General features: G+C 41.4%; 1 protein-coding gene across 1 annotated transcript in view; it reads left to right on the top strand.

The window, feature by feature from the left end:
• RPRD2 (regulation of nuclear pre-mRNA domain containing 2) overlaps positions 1 to 17,347 on the top strand; it is an 88,509-nt gene that overhangs the window by 44,753 nt on the left and 26,409 nt on the right. The window contains 2 exon segments of the mRNA XM_040332700.1: positions 4,601 to 4,730; positions 15,256 to 15,356. Of these exon segments, the coding sequence (XP_040188634.1) occupies positions 4,601 to 4,730; positions 15,256 to 15,356 (231 nt within the window).

Genomic DNA, 17,347 nt, shown 5'->3' with positions numbered 1-17,347 from the left:
ATCACAGCTCTGAAAGTATCTTCGTTCTGCCTATGTGGATTGGGGGTGTGACTTCCTCCATCAGCTGTCTCCCAGTGTAAAACAAGAAACCATTGTAGCAAGAGAAAATTCTAACCTGATTTCAAAAATTCGAAAGAATAGCAAGCTGAAGACTGCAGATATACAAGTAAAACTTATGTAGGGACATTTATTTAATCTCTGTGTATCTGAGGCTGTTCCTTTCACTGGGTATATGTGAGTTTACATCCACTTTGTGACTCTTCCATATAATTGTGTAAGACTGAACTTGGAGGCTGGCGTTCCGTTCCAGGCTGGATTCACACCTAATGCCGATGCGGCTCCCAGCCGGGTCCTGTGTGTCCTGGTTCACTGCTTCAGTCTGAATTTTGACCTGAAATGGACCAAAAGACACACAGGGCTCCTGTGCAAATTTGCACTGGAGCTGCATTGGAGATTTGTGAACCTGGCCTTGGGGCCCTTTCACACACAATTTTTTGCGCGTTTTCGGTTTAAAGGCATAACAAAAATGCATGTAAAATATCTCTTTAAACCCATAGAATGCTTCATACCACTGTGGGTGTGCTGTGTTTTTAAAAAGTCCTACATGCTGCATTTTGCGCATGTTTAAAAAGCACACATCCCCATTGAAATGAATGGAAAACGCATAAATGCTCAGTGGTTGTTTTTGTTGAACTTTCATGTGTCCATGTTTCACAGGCGCATGCTTGGGAGTCGGGCAACTAGAAAATGCATATGCATTTTGTTTTTTCTCAGCAGAGCAGTGTAAAAAAAACAGATTTCTAGGTATGACAGTTTTTACATCCCTTGTGGAAGTTGTAATTGACTGCAGTATAGTGGTGCCTACTCCAATGTCCTCCACTAGCCCATGTCGAGCAGCTGCCCTGCTGTATTGTAAACACAAGAGGTCGCTCGTTTTCTCAGTGCAACTGCCATTCAGGGAACGCTTTTTTGCATTTTTCTTAATCCAGAGCTCGACAAATCCCGGTCGCCAGGTCGACTAGAAATGGCGTCCTGGCAATTTTTTTATTTTTTTTGTGTGTGAAGTCCCCAGCTCTTCCTTGTGTGAGCTGGCGCCATCTGGTGGTGGCCGTTGGTATTACAAGTTAAGCATTACAATTTAAACAGCAATTCTAATGTAATTTTTCACTATTTTTCACTGCCATCTTCTTCCCTCTAATTAGAACCCCCAAACATTATATATATTTTTATCCTAACACCCTAAAGAACAAAATGGCGATCGTTGCAATACTTTCTGTCACGCCGTATTTGCGCAGCGGTCTTGCAAGCACACTTTTTGGGGAAAAAATTACACTTTTTCAATTAAAAAAATAAGACAACAGTAAAGTTATCCCCATTTTTTTTTATATTATGAAAGATAATGTTACGCCGAGTAAATTCATACCCAACATGTCACGCTTCAAAATTGCGTCCGCTCGTGGAATGCCGACAAACTTTTACCCTTTAAAATCTTCATAGGCGACGTTTAAAAAATTCTACAGGTTGCATGTTTTGAGTTAGAGAAGGTCTAGGGCTAGAATTATTGCTCTCGCTCTACCAATCGCGGCGATACCTCACGTGTGGTTTGAACACCGCTAACATATGCGGGCGCTGCTCACGTATGTGTTCGCTTCTGCGCGCAAGCTCGTCGGGACGGGGTGCGTTTTCTGGCTCCTAACTTTTTCAGCTGGCTCCTAGATTCCAAGCAAATTTGTCAAACATGTTTTGCAGACATGCTTTGGATGTAAACGTCAGTGCCGCTGGAGTTTACTGTCTTGGGTTGTATGTGATGGTACTTATTAGTGGGGGCCTAAAGATTAATTTACCAAGTTAAATCCCTGTGCCAGAAACAAAGCGCATCAGGTGGGATCTGTGCATAGTCTGTATATGTGGATTTATTTGTGTGGCAGAGCTGAAAACGCCCCATCCATAAATTCATTGTCCAGAAAGAAAAAAAACACTGGTGCCTGCGCTTATCTGCACCATTCACTGCTACACCAGGATGCCAGGCTATTCGAATTTGAACTCTTCTCTCCTACGCATTCTTATTGGTCCTTCACAATAATGGGCCCACACTGGCTGATGGGAATTTGCGAGGTGCAGGATGGGGGGTAGTGAGTATTGATGGAACGAGGAAGTGTTTTTTTGAATTCTTTCAGAAATCCTGAAGATTTGGGCATTGTGGCAAGGACTTCAGGCTGCTGAAGATCAATGTGGGCTCCTTAGAGTTATACTTCAAAGCTATTTTTGCATTTTGCCTTGATTTTTAGTAGTACCTGAATTTGTCTTCAGAGACTCCCAACATCGGGAGCATTTCCTCGCACATGCTCATGATGGAATTCATTGTGAAAAAACAAAAAAAAAGACTATATACAAGCACACTGCTATGCTGCTCTCTCCTCTCGCAGAAGGTCTAAAATGGTTAATGAATATTTTATGATTATTTTATCATTATTACGTTCATTATAATGATTATTACCAATATGAATTTATTTGTGTCCAACAGTGTATTTCACATGATTTGCGACATTTTAATTGAAGTAAATTATATAATTAGGTGAATTTCATTACTGATGGGGTGTGTGTTTGATTTCTATATCTATATCTTCGCTTAATAAATTTGTTTCGCATTGACTTCAATAGCATGCAATACAGCATGCGGCTAGAGGCGGGGGGTGCTGGAGAGCCTCAGGAACAGAGTATTTTTGTGTCTTTCCAAGCATTCCCGAATGGCGCAGTTCGGTCCCGCTCGGCTCCAGCGCCCCCCATCTCAGGCCAAATGCGGTACTGCACACCCACTTTGTGTGTGTGTGTGTGTGTGTATGTGTATTGTATTGGAGCTGCACGATTAATCGCAATCTCGATTTACCCCCCACGATCTTCGTGTCATTGACGGATCAATGACATCGAATCAGCACACGCGTGTTTCGCGGCACGCCGCGGGATCGCAGAGCGGTAAAACACACATTGAAACTGTCTCCGCTCTGCTCACCCTCACAGCCCCGCCTCCTCCTAACCCCCTGTGCTGTGATAGACAGAATGCGGTTCTAATGTTGGGATGTGTTCGGTCTATCACAGCATGGGCTTAGGAGGAGGCAAGGCTGTGTGCGAGCAGAGCGGAGACAGTTTCAACATACGGGCGGTGAGTTGCTTTCTAGCAGAAAATGTGTGCTGGACAGGAGTTGTAGCACAGTGCTAGTACTCCTGATTTTGGAGGTGACTGGGTCAATAAAGAGAACCGGTCACCTCCAATTGCTAAACCACAGGGAATTGTTTTCTCCTGTGTGATAGCAATAAAGTTAAGTGAAAAAAAGATTAATAAAAAATAATTAAATGTAATAAAATAAAGGTTTACCATTTTAAAGAATCGTGATTTTTGTTCCAAGCAAAATCACGATTCTCATTTTCCCCAGCTCTAATGTATAGAAGGGGTGTCAACTTCCTGAACAAATGGTTGGTTTCCTAGACTGTGGCCCAGTGGTATTAGAAAATGCTGTGGTGTCAGTGAGAGCAAATGGTGCCCCATTGGTTTTAGTGGAAGAAATGGTTGGTATGTATTCAAGGTTAGGAATGGTGCCCTGTCATTGGTGTCATTGGGAGGAATGGTGCCCCATCATTGTTGGTGGATGCCCCAAGGGCTGTATAAAGGCAAGCAAAGGGGGCCACATTTGGGCTGCGCTTTGGGGACCCCTGATCTATAGTCTAAACTAGTTTTTCCTCCCCCTGTCTGGGACATACTATCCCAGGGGCAACCAGACAGGAAGTGAGGGAAGCCATTTAACTTATCCAAAGCATTTATACTTTGTTTCAGGTGTGTGTGTGATAGCTAGGCTGCAGATTTAAGATTGAAGCGCCACACCAACCATTTCTGGGGGGGCAGAAACTCCCTTTATCAGGGTTTGTAATGGGAAACCGTAGATCTGGACAAACTGAGTGAACTGCTTTACCAGTGTGACAACCAGCACAGGCCTTTACAGCAAATACTGGCCATTACTCGGGTCATTCCTATTCCAAAATGCTGCTGCAGAGCACCCCCCAAATCCTGATGGTTCACAGTATATGAATATTGTGCTTAAAAAATAAAAAAAGTCGGCTCACCTACATATTTCACAATGGAGTTCTGGGTCTCGGCAGCCTGTGGCGAGGTGACCCATATTACATTTGCAAAGCAGCATGGATTTTCATCCGCAGTTGCTCGCTTTTTTGTTGCAATTTTGCTGGTTTCTCCTGCATGTTAACTGGTGCCTCTCAAAATGCATTTGACACTCTTTGAAGGAAAAAAAATGACCCAGAAAATGCATCAACTGCAACATGCAATAGTGTGACCCTAGCCTCAAGGAACCACACAGGGCATCACTGGATGGTGCCTTGTACCTACTGTAGAGTTCATATATGTAAGTTTGCATTAGTAACCCGCATGCTGTAAAATATTCTGTGAAACACGAGAGCAGGATTCCTCCTTGACAACTTGTTGGGGGGGGGGGAATTTTTTTTTTTTTTTTTTTTTTTTTTTTTTAGTTCTTTACACAAACTTACGTTCATTAATTGATGATTGACCTCTCTTCTCTTTCCTCCCACACAGCTGGGTTTCCACATCGACTGAATCTGTTCTACTTGGCCAATGACATTATCCAAAACTGCAAAAGAAGGAATGCAATTGTCTATCGTCAATCTTTTGCTGAAGTGCTGCCAGAAGCGGTTTCTCTAGTAAGGTAGGTGACTTATTTTATTTTAATAGTTTTATGTTTGCTTTAACATCTCAATGTTCTTGATTTCCAATCCAAGTGATATTATTTTGTACTAAAAAATGTGTAGAGAACTGTTATTTTATGTCATAGTCTTGCCTAGATATTCAGTACCATTGTTAAGGCTTTTCAGATCGCGGGCAAAATTGTCGTGTTTCTGCCCATGATTCTGAATTGTCGCGGGACGCACTTGCTATTCCTGTTACTTTCAATGGCACCCGAATTGCGGTGCAGAACTTCTTCTGGGTGACGGGCATCTCGCAATTCTGTTTTGTGCCATTTCACTGCTATTCGTTGGGTGGCATGCTGCGATTTGGGTGCCATTGAAGTAACGGATTGAAAGTGTGTCCTGCGTTTTGATTTAAAATCGCAAGCAGAATTGCAGGGAACACTATAATGTGAACAGAGCCTCAATCTTTTGATCATAGACCTATGTTTTGTGTTCTGTATGTTAAAGCAGAACTTAAGGCAAAAAAAAAGGCCAAAAACTGCTTTTGCTGCAATGCTTGTCTTTTTGTCTAGAGCTGTGCCAATAGATGTCCTCAGTCTTCAGGTTGACGACAGCATCTTTTAAAAGTGATTGAAAACCCTTGCTTGTACTTGGTGAGGGGACTATTGGGCGATACAGAGATTAAACAAATCCTCCTACATAAGTTGTACCTGTTTTTTTGAAGTCTTTTCTTCACATTTAAAGTGGTGAATTTATAAAGATTGTCTTGAGTTCAGAAAAAAGGGGACAGAAAGCTCAAGTTGCACTCTGCAGAGCTCAATGAGGACAGCTCTGAGCTGTTTGGAGGGAAGAGACGCCCCCCTTCCTTCACACAGTTAGTGCTGAGGCTGTCAATTTGCTGGGGATCCCTCCCCCTGTCACCATTTTTCTCTTGGTGTCAGGAAAACTTGTCAGAGGGGATTCACGCATTGAAGAAGCAGACACAAATGACACTTAATGCTCTGGATTGAGGCAAGTACACACGGCAGTGTGACATGCTTTGTTCATATTTCATGACTGAGGTTTATGACCTCTTTAACCCCAACACGTGCAGCTTGTCACAATCATTAATGGTCTGTTTATGAAAATCGGTTACAGGGGGATTTCGATAACCAGTTGATCCTGTTTTTCAAATTTCCTTTAAAACACTTGTCGACCGCCTTATAGCAGCTTTACTGCTACAGTGCGGCCGTTCCGTGCAGAAGTGTGTGTGTGTGTGTGTGTGTGTGTGTGTGTGTGTGTGTGTGTGTGTGTGTGTGTGTTTGTGTAGATATTTTATTATTACTTCATGTGACAACACTGAAGAAGTTGGTGTTACAAGGTCTCAAATGTGTTAAATTTGTTATCGCTCTCTCTCTCATACTGGTCACTGGAAGTTCAACATGGCACCTCATGGCAAAGAACTCTCTGAGGAGCTGAAAAAAATAGTTTCTCTACATAAAAAGGTCCTAGGCTATAAGAAGATTGCCAAGCCCCTGAAACTGAGCTGCAGCATGGTGGCCAAGACTAAACAGCGGTCTAACAGGAGAGGTTCCACTCAGAACAGGCCTTGTCATGGTCGACCAAAGTAGTTGAGTGCACGTGTTCAGCGTCATATCCAGAGGTTATCTTTGGGAACTAGAGGTACGAGTCCTGGCAGCATTGCTGCAGAGGTTGAATAGGTGTTGAAGGAAGACTCTTCTAAAGATCATGCACAAGAAAGTCTGCTTATTTTCAGCAAACTGTTTGCAGGCTAAGGACATGGATTACTGGAACCATGTCCTGTGGTCTGATAAGACCAAGATGATCGTATTTGGTTCAGATGGTGTCAGGCGTATGTGGTGGCAGCCAGGTGAGGAGTACAAAGACAAGTGTGTCTTGCCTACAGTGAAGCATGGTGGTGGGAGTGTTATGGTCTGGGGCTGCATTGAGTGCTGCCGGCACTGGGGAGCTACAGTTCATTGAGGGAACCATGAATGGCAACATGTACTGTGAAATACTGAAGCAGAGCATTATCCCCTCTCCTCAGAGACTGGGCCGCGGGAAGTATTCCAACATAACGACCCCAAACACACCTCCAAGATGACCACTACCTTGCTAAAGAAGCTGAGGGTAAATGTGGTGGACTGGCCAAGCATGTCTCCAGACCTAAACCCTATTGAGCATCTGTGGGGCTCCTCACATGGAAGGTGGAGGAGCGCAAGGTCTCTAACATCCACCAGCTCTGTGATGTCATCATGGAGGAGGGGAAGAGGACTCCAGTGCCAACCTGTGAAGTTCTGGTGAACTCCATGCCAAAGAGGGTTAAGGCAGTGCTGGAAAATAATGGTGGCCACTTAAAATATTGACACTTTGGACCCAATTTAAAATTTTTCACTTAGGGGTGTACTCTTTTTTTTGTTGCCAGCAGTTTAGACATGAATGGCTGTGTTGAGTTATTTTGAGGGGACAGCAAATTTACACTGTTATACAAGCTGTACACTCACTACACAACATTGTGGTGTAATTTATTCAGTGTTGTCACATGAAAAGATAGAATAAAATATTTAAAAAAAATGTGAGGGGTGTACTCACTTTTGCAATACTGTATGTATGATTTCTGTATTACTGCATTTTGGGCATGTATGCATGCTGCTTCTGTTGTTGTTGGATTCTGCTGTGACTAATCAGTGGGTGCCAGCCAACATCAACAGATGGTTGAGACACGGGACGCATATGTAAACAAGGCAGAGCTCTGTTCTGTCAGCAGGGATGTGCCGGATTTTGTTTAACCATTTGCCAGCCGCAGCCTGTACATTTACGTCGGAGGAATGGCACGGCTGCTCAAAGTAACGTACCCGTACGTCACATTGAATTTGCCGCCATGCGGGTGTGTGCCGCCAGTCGGCTCGTGGCCCTCTGTGAGCACGGGACCCACGGACTCTATGTACACCGGCGTCCCGCGATCGTCTTACGGAGCAGCACTGATCTCAGTATAAGTGACAATATTCCCAAACCAAGTCATCTTTTGCGAAGGAGTCAAATGATTATTTCACTCATTTAAATGCAAATCAATTTAACTTTTTTGAAATGCATTTTTGTGTATTTTTTTTGTTCTGCCTCACTGTTGACATAAACTTACCATTAACCACTTCCAGACACCATTATTTTGAATAAGAATATCTTTTATGGCAGCAGCAAGCGGTCTGGTTTCAGATAAATGTGGTCTCTGCCACAAAATTGCTTTTTTTTGAGGACGGAGCGGGCCCACCGCTGCGCTCCGGTTTTCTCCGACACTTACCAGAGACTATCGGGTCCTCTTCCCTGCTTGGCTGGCTGCCGAGTGAGGGGAAGATGGCTCCCACTCGGCTCCATAGCATTGACTGGCGGAAGTGACCTCAAACGTCACTTTCAATCAATGCTCCTAAAGGAGAATTTTTTTTTTAATTATTATTGCATTTTAGTCTAAATATGAGAACTGAGGTGTTTGAACCCAGATCTCATATTTAAGAGGACCTGTCATGCTTTTTTTTTTTATTACAAGGGATGTTTACATTCCTTGTAATAGTGAGTTGAACGAATCCGCCAGCCCCAGAAGTTTACCATAGAGATTTCCAGCAGACCAGATGGTCGCCGGACTCTGATCGTTCAGAGGCCGGGTGCGATGGTATGACGTCACGACTGGCCTCTGCATTCAAACAAATGGAGCTGCATTGGCTGGGAAGCCGAGATCATTTATTAGTGGGAATGCTTTAATAAGCATTCCCAGTATTGATATTCGTTTTTTATTAGTGGGAATGCTTTAATAAGCATTCCCAGTATTGATATTCGTTTTTTATTATTAGTGGGAATGCTTTAATAAGCATTCCCAGTATTGATATTCGTTTTTTATTATTAGTGGGAATGCTTTCATAAGCATTCCCAGTATTGATATTCGTTTTTTATTAGTGGGAATGCTTTAATAAGCATTCCCAGTATTGATATTCGTTTTTTATTATTCTTCTTCTTAATTTTATTCCGTACGTTTTTTGGCTCTGCGTAACTTCTGCATACTTTCAGCTATTGAGACCATTTAACTTTTAAAATGTTCGTCTCATTCAGCTAACGATGGGACTTCTTCAAGTTTTTTTGTACTATTTATACTTTTTAAAATATTAAGCTTTTAGACACTTTTTTTTAACATTGAAGTCAATGAGAACATCCTTTTTCCTGCTTCAAAACACACGTTCTGCCAAAAGTTTCAGCTCCTTCATACTTTCACTTACAGACACCAAACAAACTTTAAAGCGGTCACAAAATATTCAGCTATCCAAACATGACTTTTTAGATTGATATCTTATACGGTTTTTGTGAAAACGCAATTTACGTTTAGTGATTTTTTTATCGGTTATAATGTAATCCTATGGAGCAGGTTTAGAGTGTGTCATGTGACCTTTAGAGTGGAGATCTTTGAAAACAAAAATTATCTTTAAAAAAAGGGCGAACAAATTGCTCTCACGCCCACAAGATCTACTTGTCATACACAATTTATATATCAAAACGTAGGTATGCTTGTCTGGTTTCAGGCAATGTGATCAGTTTTGTGATACGTATTTTAGTTTTAGTTCCAGGAGCTTCTAAAGGACAAGAGCGACAAAACCACTCTCATTGACCGTCCATGTTAAAAATTTTAAAAATTTTCCTGCAAAACACACAAAGACGCTCTTTTCTAAATCGCTGGCATGGCCACAATTTTAAGTTTATCAACATAAATTTCATATCGATGCGTTCACAAGGGCCGTGTCTTTCAAACGGTGAAGTCGCTGTATCGATCGCATGTACGGTTGTGGATTTATTACGTTTTGTTTGGAGGCGTAATTAATGTATTGGTCTGTGAATTAAAAGGCGTTTGTAATGGAATTTCTTTCCATAAATAGCTTTCTACCTCAGTGCAATATTCCTCCTCACTGACCTGGGGGGAGGGGAAACCTCTTGAGGGGGGAGGGGCGACCAGGAAGTCAGGATACTCTCTACTTTGCAGATAGAGAAAGGAGCTGTGTGTCCTAAAGATAGTGTAGTGGTTATGGTGAATGGCTTTGGTGCGGGCTCAGCAATTCAGCATTCCCACTCGCATTTTCCTCAGGGAATGCATTTTCTAGTTATTCTTAATTTTAATTTTAATTTTATTCCGTACGTTTTTTGGCTCTGCGTAACTCCTGCATACTTTCAGCTATTGAGACCATTCAACTTTTAAAATGTTCATCTCGTTCAGCTAACGATGGGACTTCTTCAAGTTTTTTTGTACTATTTATACTTTTTAAAATATTAAGCTTTTAGACACTTTTTTTTAACATTGAAGTCAATGAGAACATCCTTTTTCCTGCTTCAAAACACACGTTCTGCCAAAAGTTTCAGCTCCTTCATACTTTCACTTACAGACACCAAACAAACTTTAAAGCGGTCACAAAATATTCAGCTATCCAAACATGACTTTTTAGATTGATATCTTATACGGTTTTTGTGAAAACGCAATTTACGTTTAGTGATTTTTTTATCGGTTATAATGTAATCCTATGGAGCAGGTTTAGAGTGTGTCATGTGACCTTTAGAGTGGAGATCTTTGAAAACAAAAATTATCTTTAAAAAAAGGGCGAACAAATTGCTCTCACGCCCACAAGATCTACTTGTCATACACAATTTATATATCAAAACGTAGGTATGCTTGTCTGGTTTCAGGCAATGTGATCAGTTTTGCGATAGGCATTTGACTTTTAGTTCCAGGAGCTTCTAAAGGACAAGTGCCTCAAACGCCCTCCCATTGACCGTCATGTTAAAAAGTCTAAAAAAAATTCCTGCAAACACACAAAGACGCTCTTTTCTAAATCGCTGGCATGGCCACAATTTTAAGTTTATCAACATAAATTTCATATCGATGCGTTCACAAGGGCCGTGTCTTTCAAACGGTGAAGTCGCTGTATCGATCGCATGTACAGTTGTGGATTTATTACGTTTTGTTTGGAGGCGTAATTAATGTATTGGTCTGTGAATTAAAAGGCGTTTGTAATGGAATTTCTTTCCATAAATAGCTTTCTACCTCAGTGCAATATTCCTCCTCACTGACCTGGGGGGAGGAGAAACCTCTTGAGGGGGGAGGGGCGACCAGGAAGTCAGGATACTCTCTACTTTGCAGATAGAGAAAGGAGCTGTGTGTCCTAAAGATAGTGTAGTGGTTATGGTGAATGGCTTTGGTGCGGGCTCAGCAATTCAGCATTCCCACTCGCATTTTCCTCAGGGAATGCATTTTCTAGTTCTTAATTTTAATTTTAATTTTATTCCGTACGTTTTTTGGCTCTGCGTAACTTCTGCATACTTTCAGCTATTGAGACCATTTAACTTTTAAAATGTTCGTCTCATTCAGCTAACGATGGGACTTCTTCAAGTTTTTTTGTACTATTTATACTTTTTAAAATATTAAGCTTTTAGACACTTTTTTTTAACATTGAAGTCAATGAGAACATCCTTTTTCCTGCTTCAAAACACACGTTCTGCCAAAAGTTTCAGCTCCTTCATACTTTCACTTACAGACACCAAACAAACTTTAAAGCGGTCACAAAATATTCAGCTATCCAAACATGACTTTTCAGATTGATATCTTTTACGGTTTTTGTGAAAACGCAATTTACGTTTAGCGATTTTTTTTCAGAAAATGGAATCGGTTATAATGTAACCCTATGGAAGGGATTTAGAGTGTGTCATGTGACCTTTAGAGTGGAGATCTTTGAAAACAAAAATTATCTTTAAAAAAAGGGCGAACAAATTGCTCTCACGCCCACAAGATCTACTTGTCATACACAATTTATATATCAAAACGTAGGTATGCTTGTCTGGTTTCAGGCAATGTGATCAGTTTTGCGATAGGCATTTGACTTTTAGTTCCAGGAGCTTCTAAAGGACAAGTGCCTCAAACGCCCTCCCATTGACCGTCATGTTAAAAAGTCTAAAAAAAATTCCTGCAAACACACAAAGACGCTCTTTTCTAAATCGCTGGCATGGCCACAATTTTAAGTTTATCAACATAAATTTCATATCGATGCGTTCACAAGGGCCGTGTCTTTCAAACGGTGAAGTCGCTGTATCGATCGCATGTACGGTTGTGGATTTATTACGTTTTGTTTGGAGGCGTAATTAATGTATTGGTCTGTGAATTAAAAGGCGTTTGTAATGGAATTTCTTTCCATAAATAGCTTTCTACCTCAGTGCAATATTCCTCCTCACTGACCTGGGGGAGGGGAAACCTCTTGAGGGGGGAGGGGCGACCAGGAAGTCCGCATACTCTCTACTTTGCAGATAGAGAAAGGAGCTGTGTGTCCTAAAGATAGTGTAGTGGTTATGGTGAATGGCTTTGGTGCGGGCTCAGCAATTCAGCATTCCCACTCGCATTTTCCTCAGGGAATGCATTTTCTAGTTTTATTTTATTCCATTTCAGGCTTCCCAGCCTAGTGGTGAGATGTGGAGTCTTATTGACCCCATATCTCACTGTAAAGAGGTCCTGTCATGCCTATTACAAGGGATGTTTAAATTTCTTGTAATAGGAATAAAAGTGATCAAAATTATTATTATTATTTTTTTTAAGTGTCTAAAAAAGAAAAGTAAAATTAACAATAAAAAAAAAGAACTTAAAGTGCCCCTGTCCCCGTGTGCTCGCAAGCAGAAGCGAACGCATACGCAAGTCCTGCCCACATATGAAAACTGTGTTCAAACCACACATGAGGTATCGCTGCAAATGTTGGAGCGGGAGCTATAATTTTGGCCCTAGGCCTCCACTGTAACTCAAAACATGTAACCAGTAAAAAAAATTAAAGCATCGCCTATGAGGATTTTTAAGTACCGAAGTTTGGTGTCCTTCCACGAGCGTGTGCAATTTTGAAGCGTGACATGTTGGGTGTCGGTTTACTTGACGTAACTTAAAGGGTCACTAAAGGATTTTTTTTTTTTAATCTAAATAGCTTCCTTTACCTTACTGCAGTACTGGTTTCATGTCCTCATTGTTTGTTTTTGCTTTTAAGTTGCTGTAATCTCCACACTTCCTGCTTGTCTGGCTCCTTATAACCACGGTACTGGGAGCTTTCTCACGGTGGTCTAAGCTGTCATTACTGTGTGTCTAAAACTTCCCAGAACCAATCGGATTCATTTTAAAAACACTGTCCTGGATTTGTTTGTTTTTGTTCTGTGTGTCTCTACTTCACAGAAACATGAAGCCAGTTTAAAAGTGAAAGTGAAACTAGAGGCACATTATATGATAGATTTTTATCTACTTTTAATCATTTTTAAAAGGAACCAGTTAACTTTTATGTCTCTATACCCTGTAAACAGTCATTTTAGCAAAAAAATTTTTTTCCTTTTAGTGACCCTTTAATCTTCCACACTATGCAAAAAAATTGGGCTAACTTTAATGGTTTTTAATTTTTTCATGCAAAAAAAATTAATTCTCAAAAGTGGACGCAAATACCGTGCAAGATAAAGTTGCAACAACCACCATAGTATTCTCTAGGGTCTCTGCTAAAAAAAAGTACATAATGTTTGGGGTTCTATGTAATTTTCTAGCAAAAAAAAAAGATTTTTACATGTAGGAGCGATGTCAGAATTGGCCTGGAATGGATGTGGTTAAAGTGTATGTAAACCCAAAAACTTTATTGCTGCTCACTAGTCCTTCGAAAACAAATGCAGCCATCACTGGTTGCATATGTGATGGCTGCATTTGTTTTTCTAAGGACTAGTGAGCTGCAATAGTTTTGGGGTTTACATACACTTTAAAGGATAAGTTCACCCTCCTTTTTTTTCTTTAGGAGCCTGCAGATCATGGGTGCAATCTCGGGCTCCTGCCGACCTGAGCATAGCGGTCTGTTCATACCTTGTACGGGAAGAGAGCAGGAAGATCCTTGAACTACAAGGACGCTCACAGTTGATTGAAAACCTACAAGCCATCAGCTGCAATGGCATTCATTCACAGGAAACTGAATGACACAGCTGTGTGGGCGGAGTTTTGCGACCTGATCGCGTATGCGGGGAGGAGAGCCCCTGCTCGTTAATCAGGTGGGAGAGGCTGGAACATGTTACATATTCCAACCTAAAAACAAGTGGAACATGTATATTCATTAAGGGTCAGTCCACCCAGAAAGGCTCAATTGGACCTGTTCATTAAAGCGGGAGTTCACCCAAAAATCAACTTTCTGCAGTTAGATCCAGCATACTGCTGACATCTGCAGTATGCTGGTCTTTTTTTTTTTTTTTTGGTACTTATCGTTTTAGCAGTATTTCTTCTATGGCTCCGAGCGGGGATTACTTCCTGGTATAGGCGTTCCTGAAGACAAGCAAGTTGATTGACAGCCTTCGATAGCGCGTCACGGCTTCCGAAAATACACACGAGTGACACTAGGCAATTTACGGCGCCTGCACAGTCAGCTCTACACGGCAGGCACAGGCGCCGTAAACAGCCAAGTGTCACCTCGGCTATTTTCGGAAGCCGTGACGCGCTATCGAAGGCTGTCAATCCAACTTGCTTGCCTTCGGGAACGCCCATTCCCCGAAGGATTCCCCGCTTGGAGCCATAGAAGAAATACTGCTATAACGATAAGTACCAAAAACAAAAAAAAAAAGACCAGCATACTGCAGATGTCAGCAGTATGCTGGATCTAACTGCAGAAAGTTGAATTTTGGGTGAACTCCCGCTTAAGGTGCTTTGCCACAATCCATCATGTGTACATTGCTGTATGGGACCCCAATGCATGTGGGTTGCAGTGCACTACAATGCATGAGAATGCACTACTTTGCAGCTGTTCACTTCCTCCTTTGTCCCAGGCCAGGCAGCCCACGTGTTGGGTCATACACACAGATCGGTATCGGGCTTTACCCTCTTTCATCCTCCTTGATCTAAATACACAGATTTTTATTTATTTTTTTATTCCTATTATGTAGACCTTTAAAACACTTTAGTGATATTGGTTATGTATTTCTTTTAGATTACCCGCTTGCTGACCGCATCACTTAGTTGTATGGCGGTACTTCTGTGCTGGATCATGTACCTAGTACATGAATCGGCACTTCCGGGCAGGCGGTGTGTTCCACCGGTGCTGCAGCTGTGCTGTGATGGACCAATGGATGTCCGCTGGCACCTGCTGATCGGTGAGACAGACAGAGCAGAGTTCTGCATATGTAAATAAGGCAGAACGCTGTTTTGTCATCAGGGATCTGATAAATTTTATTCCATGCAATGAAAATCCATCAGATCCCTTGGTAAAAACGGCACATAGTACAGGCAGAGAAAGCTCACTACAGGGCCATGTGAAAAAACACATTTACAAGCTTTTTTTAAAACAATTGTTGGAGCATTAGGTAGAAGCATGCTTAGAAGGTGTGTGCATTTTAATATTGCTTTAAAAGCATTTGTAAACAGGTGTTTGTGTGGATTTTTTTTTTTTATTATAACTTTTTGTAATTTGTAGCTCAAACTATTGCATAATATTTACCTTGGCCTAATTCTCTTGCACTTTTTTCCCCCCCCCAAAGGGACCCATCAGTGGTTAAATCTGTAGAGAGAGTCATTAAGATTTGGGAAGAGAGAAGTGTGTATCCTGCGGACACTATTGGATCATTTAAATCCTCTATAAGTAAGTGTTTTTTTTTTTTGTTTTAAGTTGTTTAAAGAAAAAAAAACTGCAGCTGTCTTACTGCACTGGTGTGTTGTGGTTTGTAATGTCTTATTTGCATAGCCATACTGATTGATGCAGGATCCTTCTGGCAAGCATAAAAAAAAAAATTGTCATTACACTTGTTTGTTTTGTGCATGCGTACATGGATACAATTGGCCGCTGCTGCTGGGCCGACGTCTACTAACGATGCTGCTGCCGCTGGTTGCACACTATCAGTGTTTACATCTCACCTGTGAATGAGTCATTCATGCAGTTCTGACCTCGGCCTTCATTCATTTAGAATCGGTCACGTTTATTCTGCACAAATGACTCGGAGATGTAAATATCGGTGTGTAATCAGCAGTGACAGCACCGTGGGCTGCATATTGGTAATATTTACATGCCGGCCTTGAGTCCAGGTATGTATGTAATTGTCATCACAAACTGTTGCATGCATAAAATGTGGCTTAGACTGGTATTGGTAAGAGCCTACAAAGGTAAGCATTTAAAAGCCAGTTGGTGAACCACCCCTGCAGGTCTTTAAAAAGTGCTTGTCTCAAAAGTAATTTCTATTGTTTGGCTGTCCTAGTTTGTGTAATGTCAGGATTTTGTTCGTTTGCAATTTCATTGTATCTGTGTATGTTGCAATGACAGACACGCACACAACCGCGCCAGTGCCCATCAGCGCAGACATTGGGGAGAGGAGAGCCGCCGGTTTACACAGAGCATGAGTCTTCTGCTGCAGTGTCCACTAAGCGCCTGTCTGGACCAGCGCCTTATATGGTGGGCGTTTTGCATCCAATTTTTGGACCAGTGTGACGTCCATCATAGAAGGCGGCACTTCTGTCACTTGGCCATGCTGGGTAGTCGTCCTCTCTCTACCAATGTAGAAGGGAGGGGTCTCATGTTCAAACCTAAATAAGAGAATAGAAATATAAAATGATCTAAAATAATACTAACAAGCCGCTGCCACGACTAATAAGTGTTCACACACTAAAACAAATATGATTAGCAAGAGATGTAATGGCGCTTGCTAGAATATTACTGTTAACGCAATAAAAAAAAAATGCAAAATCCACAATATTAATAAGGGATAAGATAGAACTATAAAATCCTATAAAATGAATCGAAATGAAAGCGCTGTGAAAAAAATCCAAAGTGCAAATCCAAAACAGTGCCAGTACATATGTGCTAAAAACTGTCACCAGTAGATAAATGACAGTGATGCAATGTTAGAGCTACACGATTCTGGGAGAAATGAGCTTAGAATGAAGATCACGATTCTCAAAAACTTTTTTATTTGACTGTGGTAATATTCATAATATATTATAAGGGACAGTGGTTGCCGGTATTTTAAGTACACTCCTCACATGCCCCCCTTTAATAGCATGATACTCCAGTTTCCTCCAATTCCAAGAGCATGCTGGCAGGTTAGCTCCTGTCTACATTGGACATAATATGTGTATGTGAGTTTGGGACTTGGAGTGTAAGCTCCATGAGATCAGGGACTGATGAGAAATGTACTGTATGCAAATTGTTGGTGCTGTATAAATACTACTAATATTATTCTTATCTAGCAATTGGGGCACATGGAAATGCCAATTGATGGTTTTAAAGGGGGGGGGGGGGGGGTTGTATTCGACATATGGGAGTACATATATGTTTCTTGTAAAGATTTTGGATATTCTGGGATCAGGGAACATGGACAAGCTAATAAGTGTCAGACAAGTTCTGCTTTAGCATGATTAGAATAGTTGCATTACACATAATGGGGTACATGTGTATTTCAAGATAAGATTTTGGATATCTGGGTACATGGACAGAGCACTAAGGGTCAAAGTTCCTCAGGCATTGGAGTGAATAAAGCATGTAAAGGTGTTGTCTTGGCCATATGGGGTGTAAGATTTGGGATAATCTTGTATGGGGGTACCTGGATAGAATGTTCCCCATGCAGGCTGTGTAATGAGGAA

This window comes from Rana temporaria, chromosome 13 (assembly GCF_905171775.1).
Source record: "Rana temporaria chromosome 13, aRanTem1.1, whole genome shotgun sequence".
Classification (NCBI taxonomy): domain Eukaryota; kingdom Metazoa; phylum Chordata; class Amphibia; order Anura; family Ranidae; genus Rana; species Rana temporaria.
The sequence above is the reverse complement of the archived record's forward strand: the minus strand, read 5'-3'. Positions and strand labels throughout refer to the sequence as shown.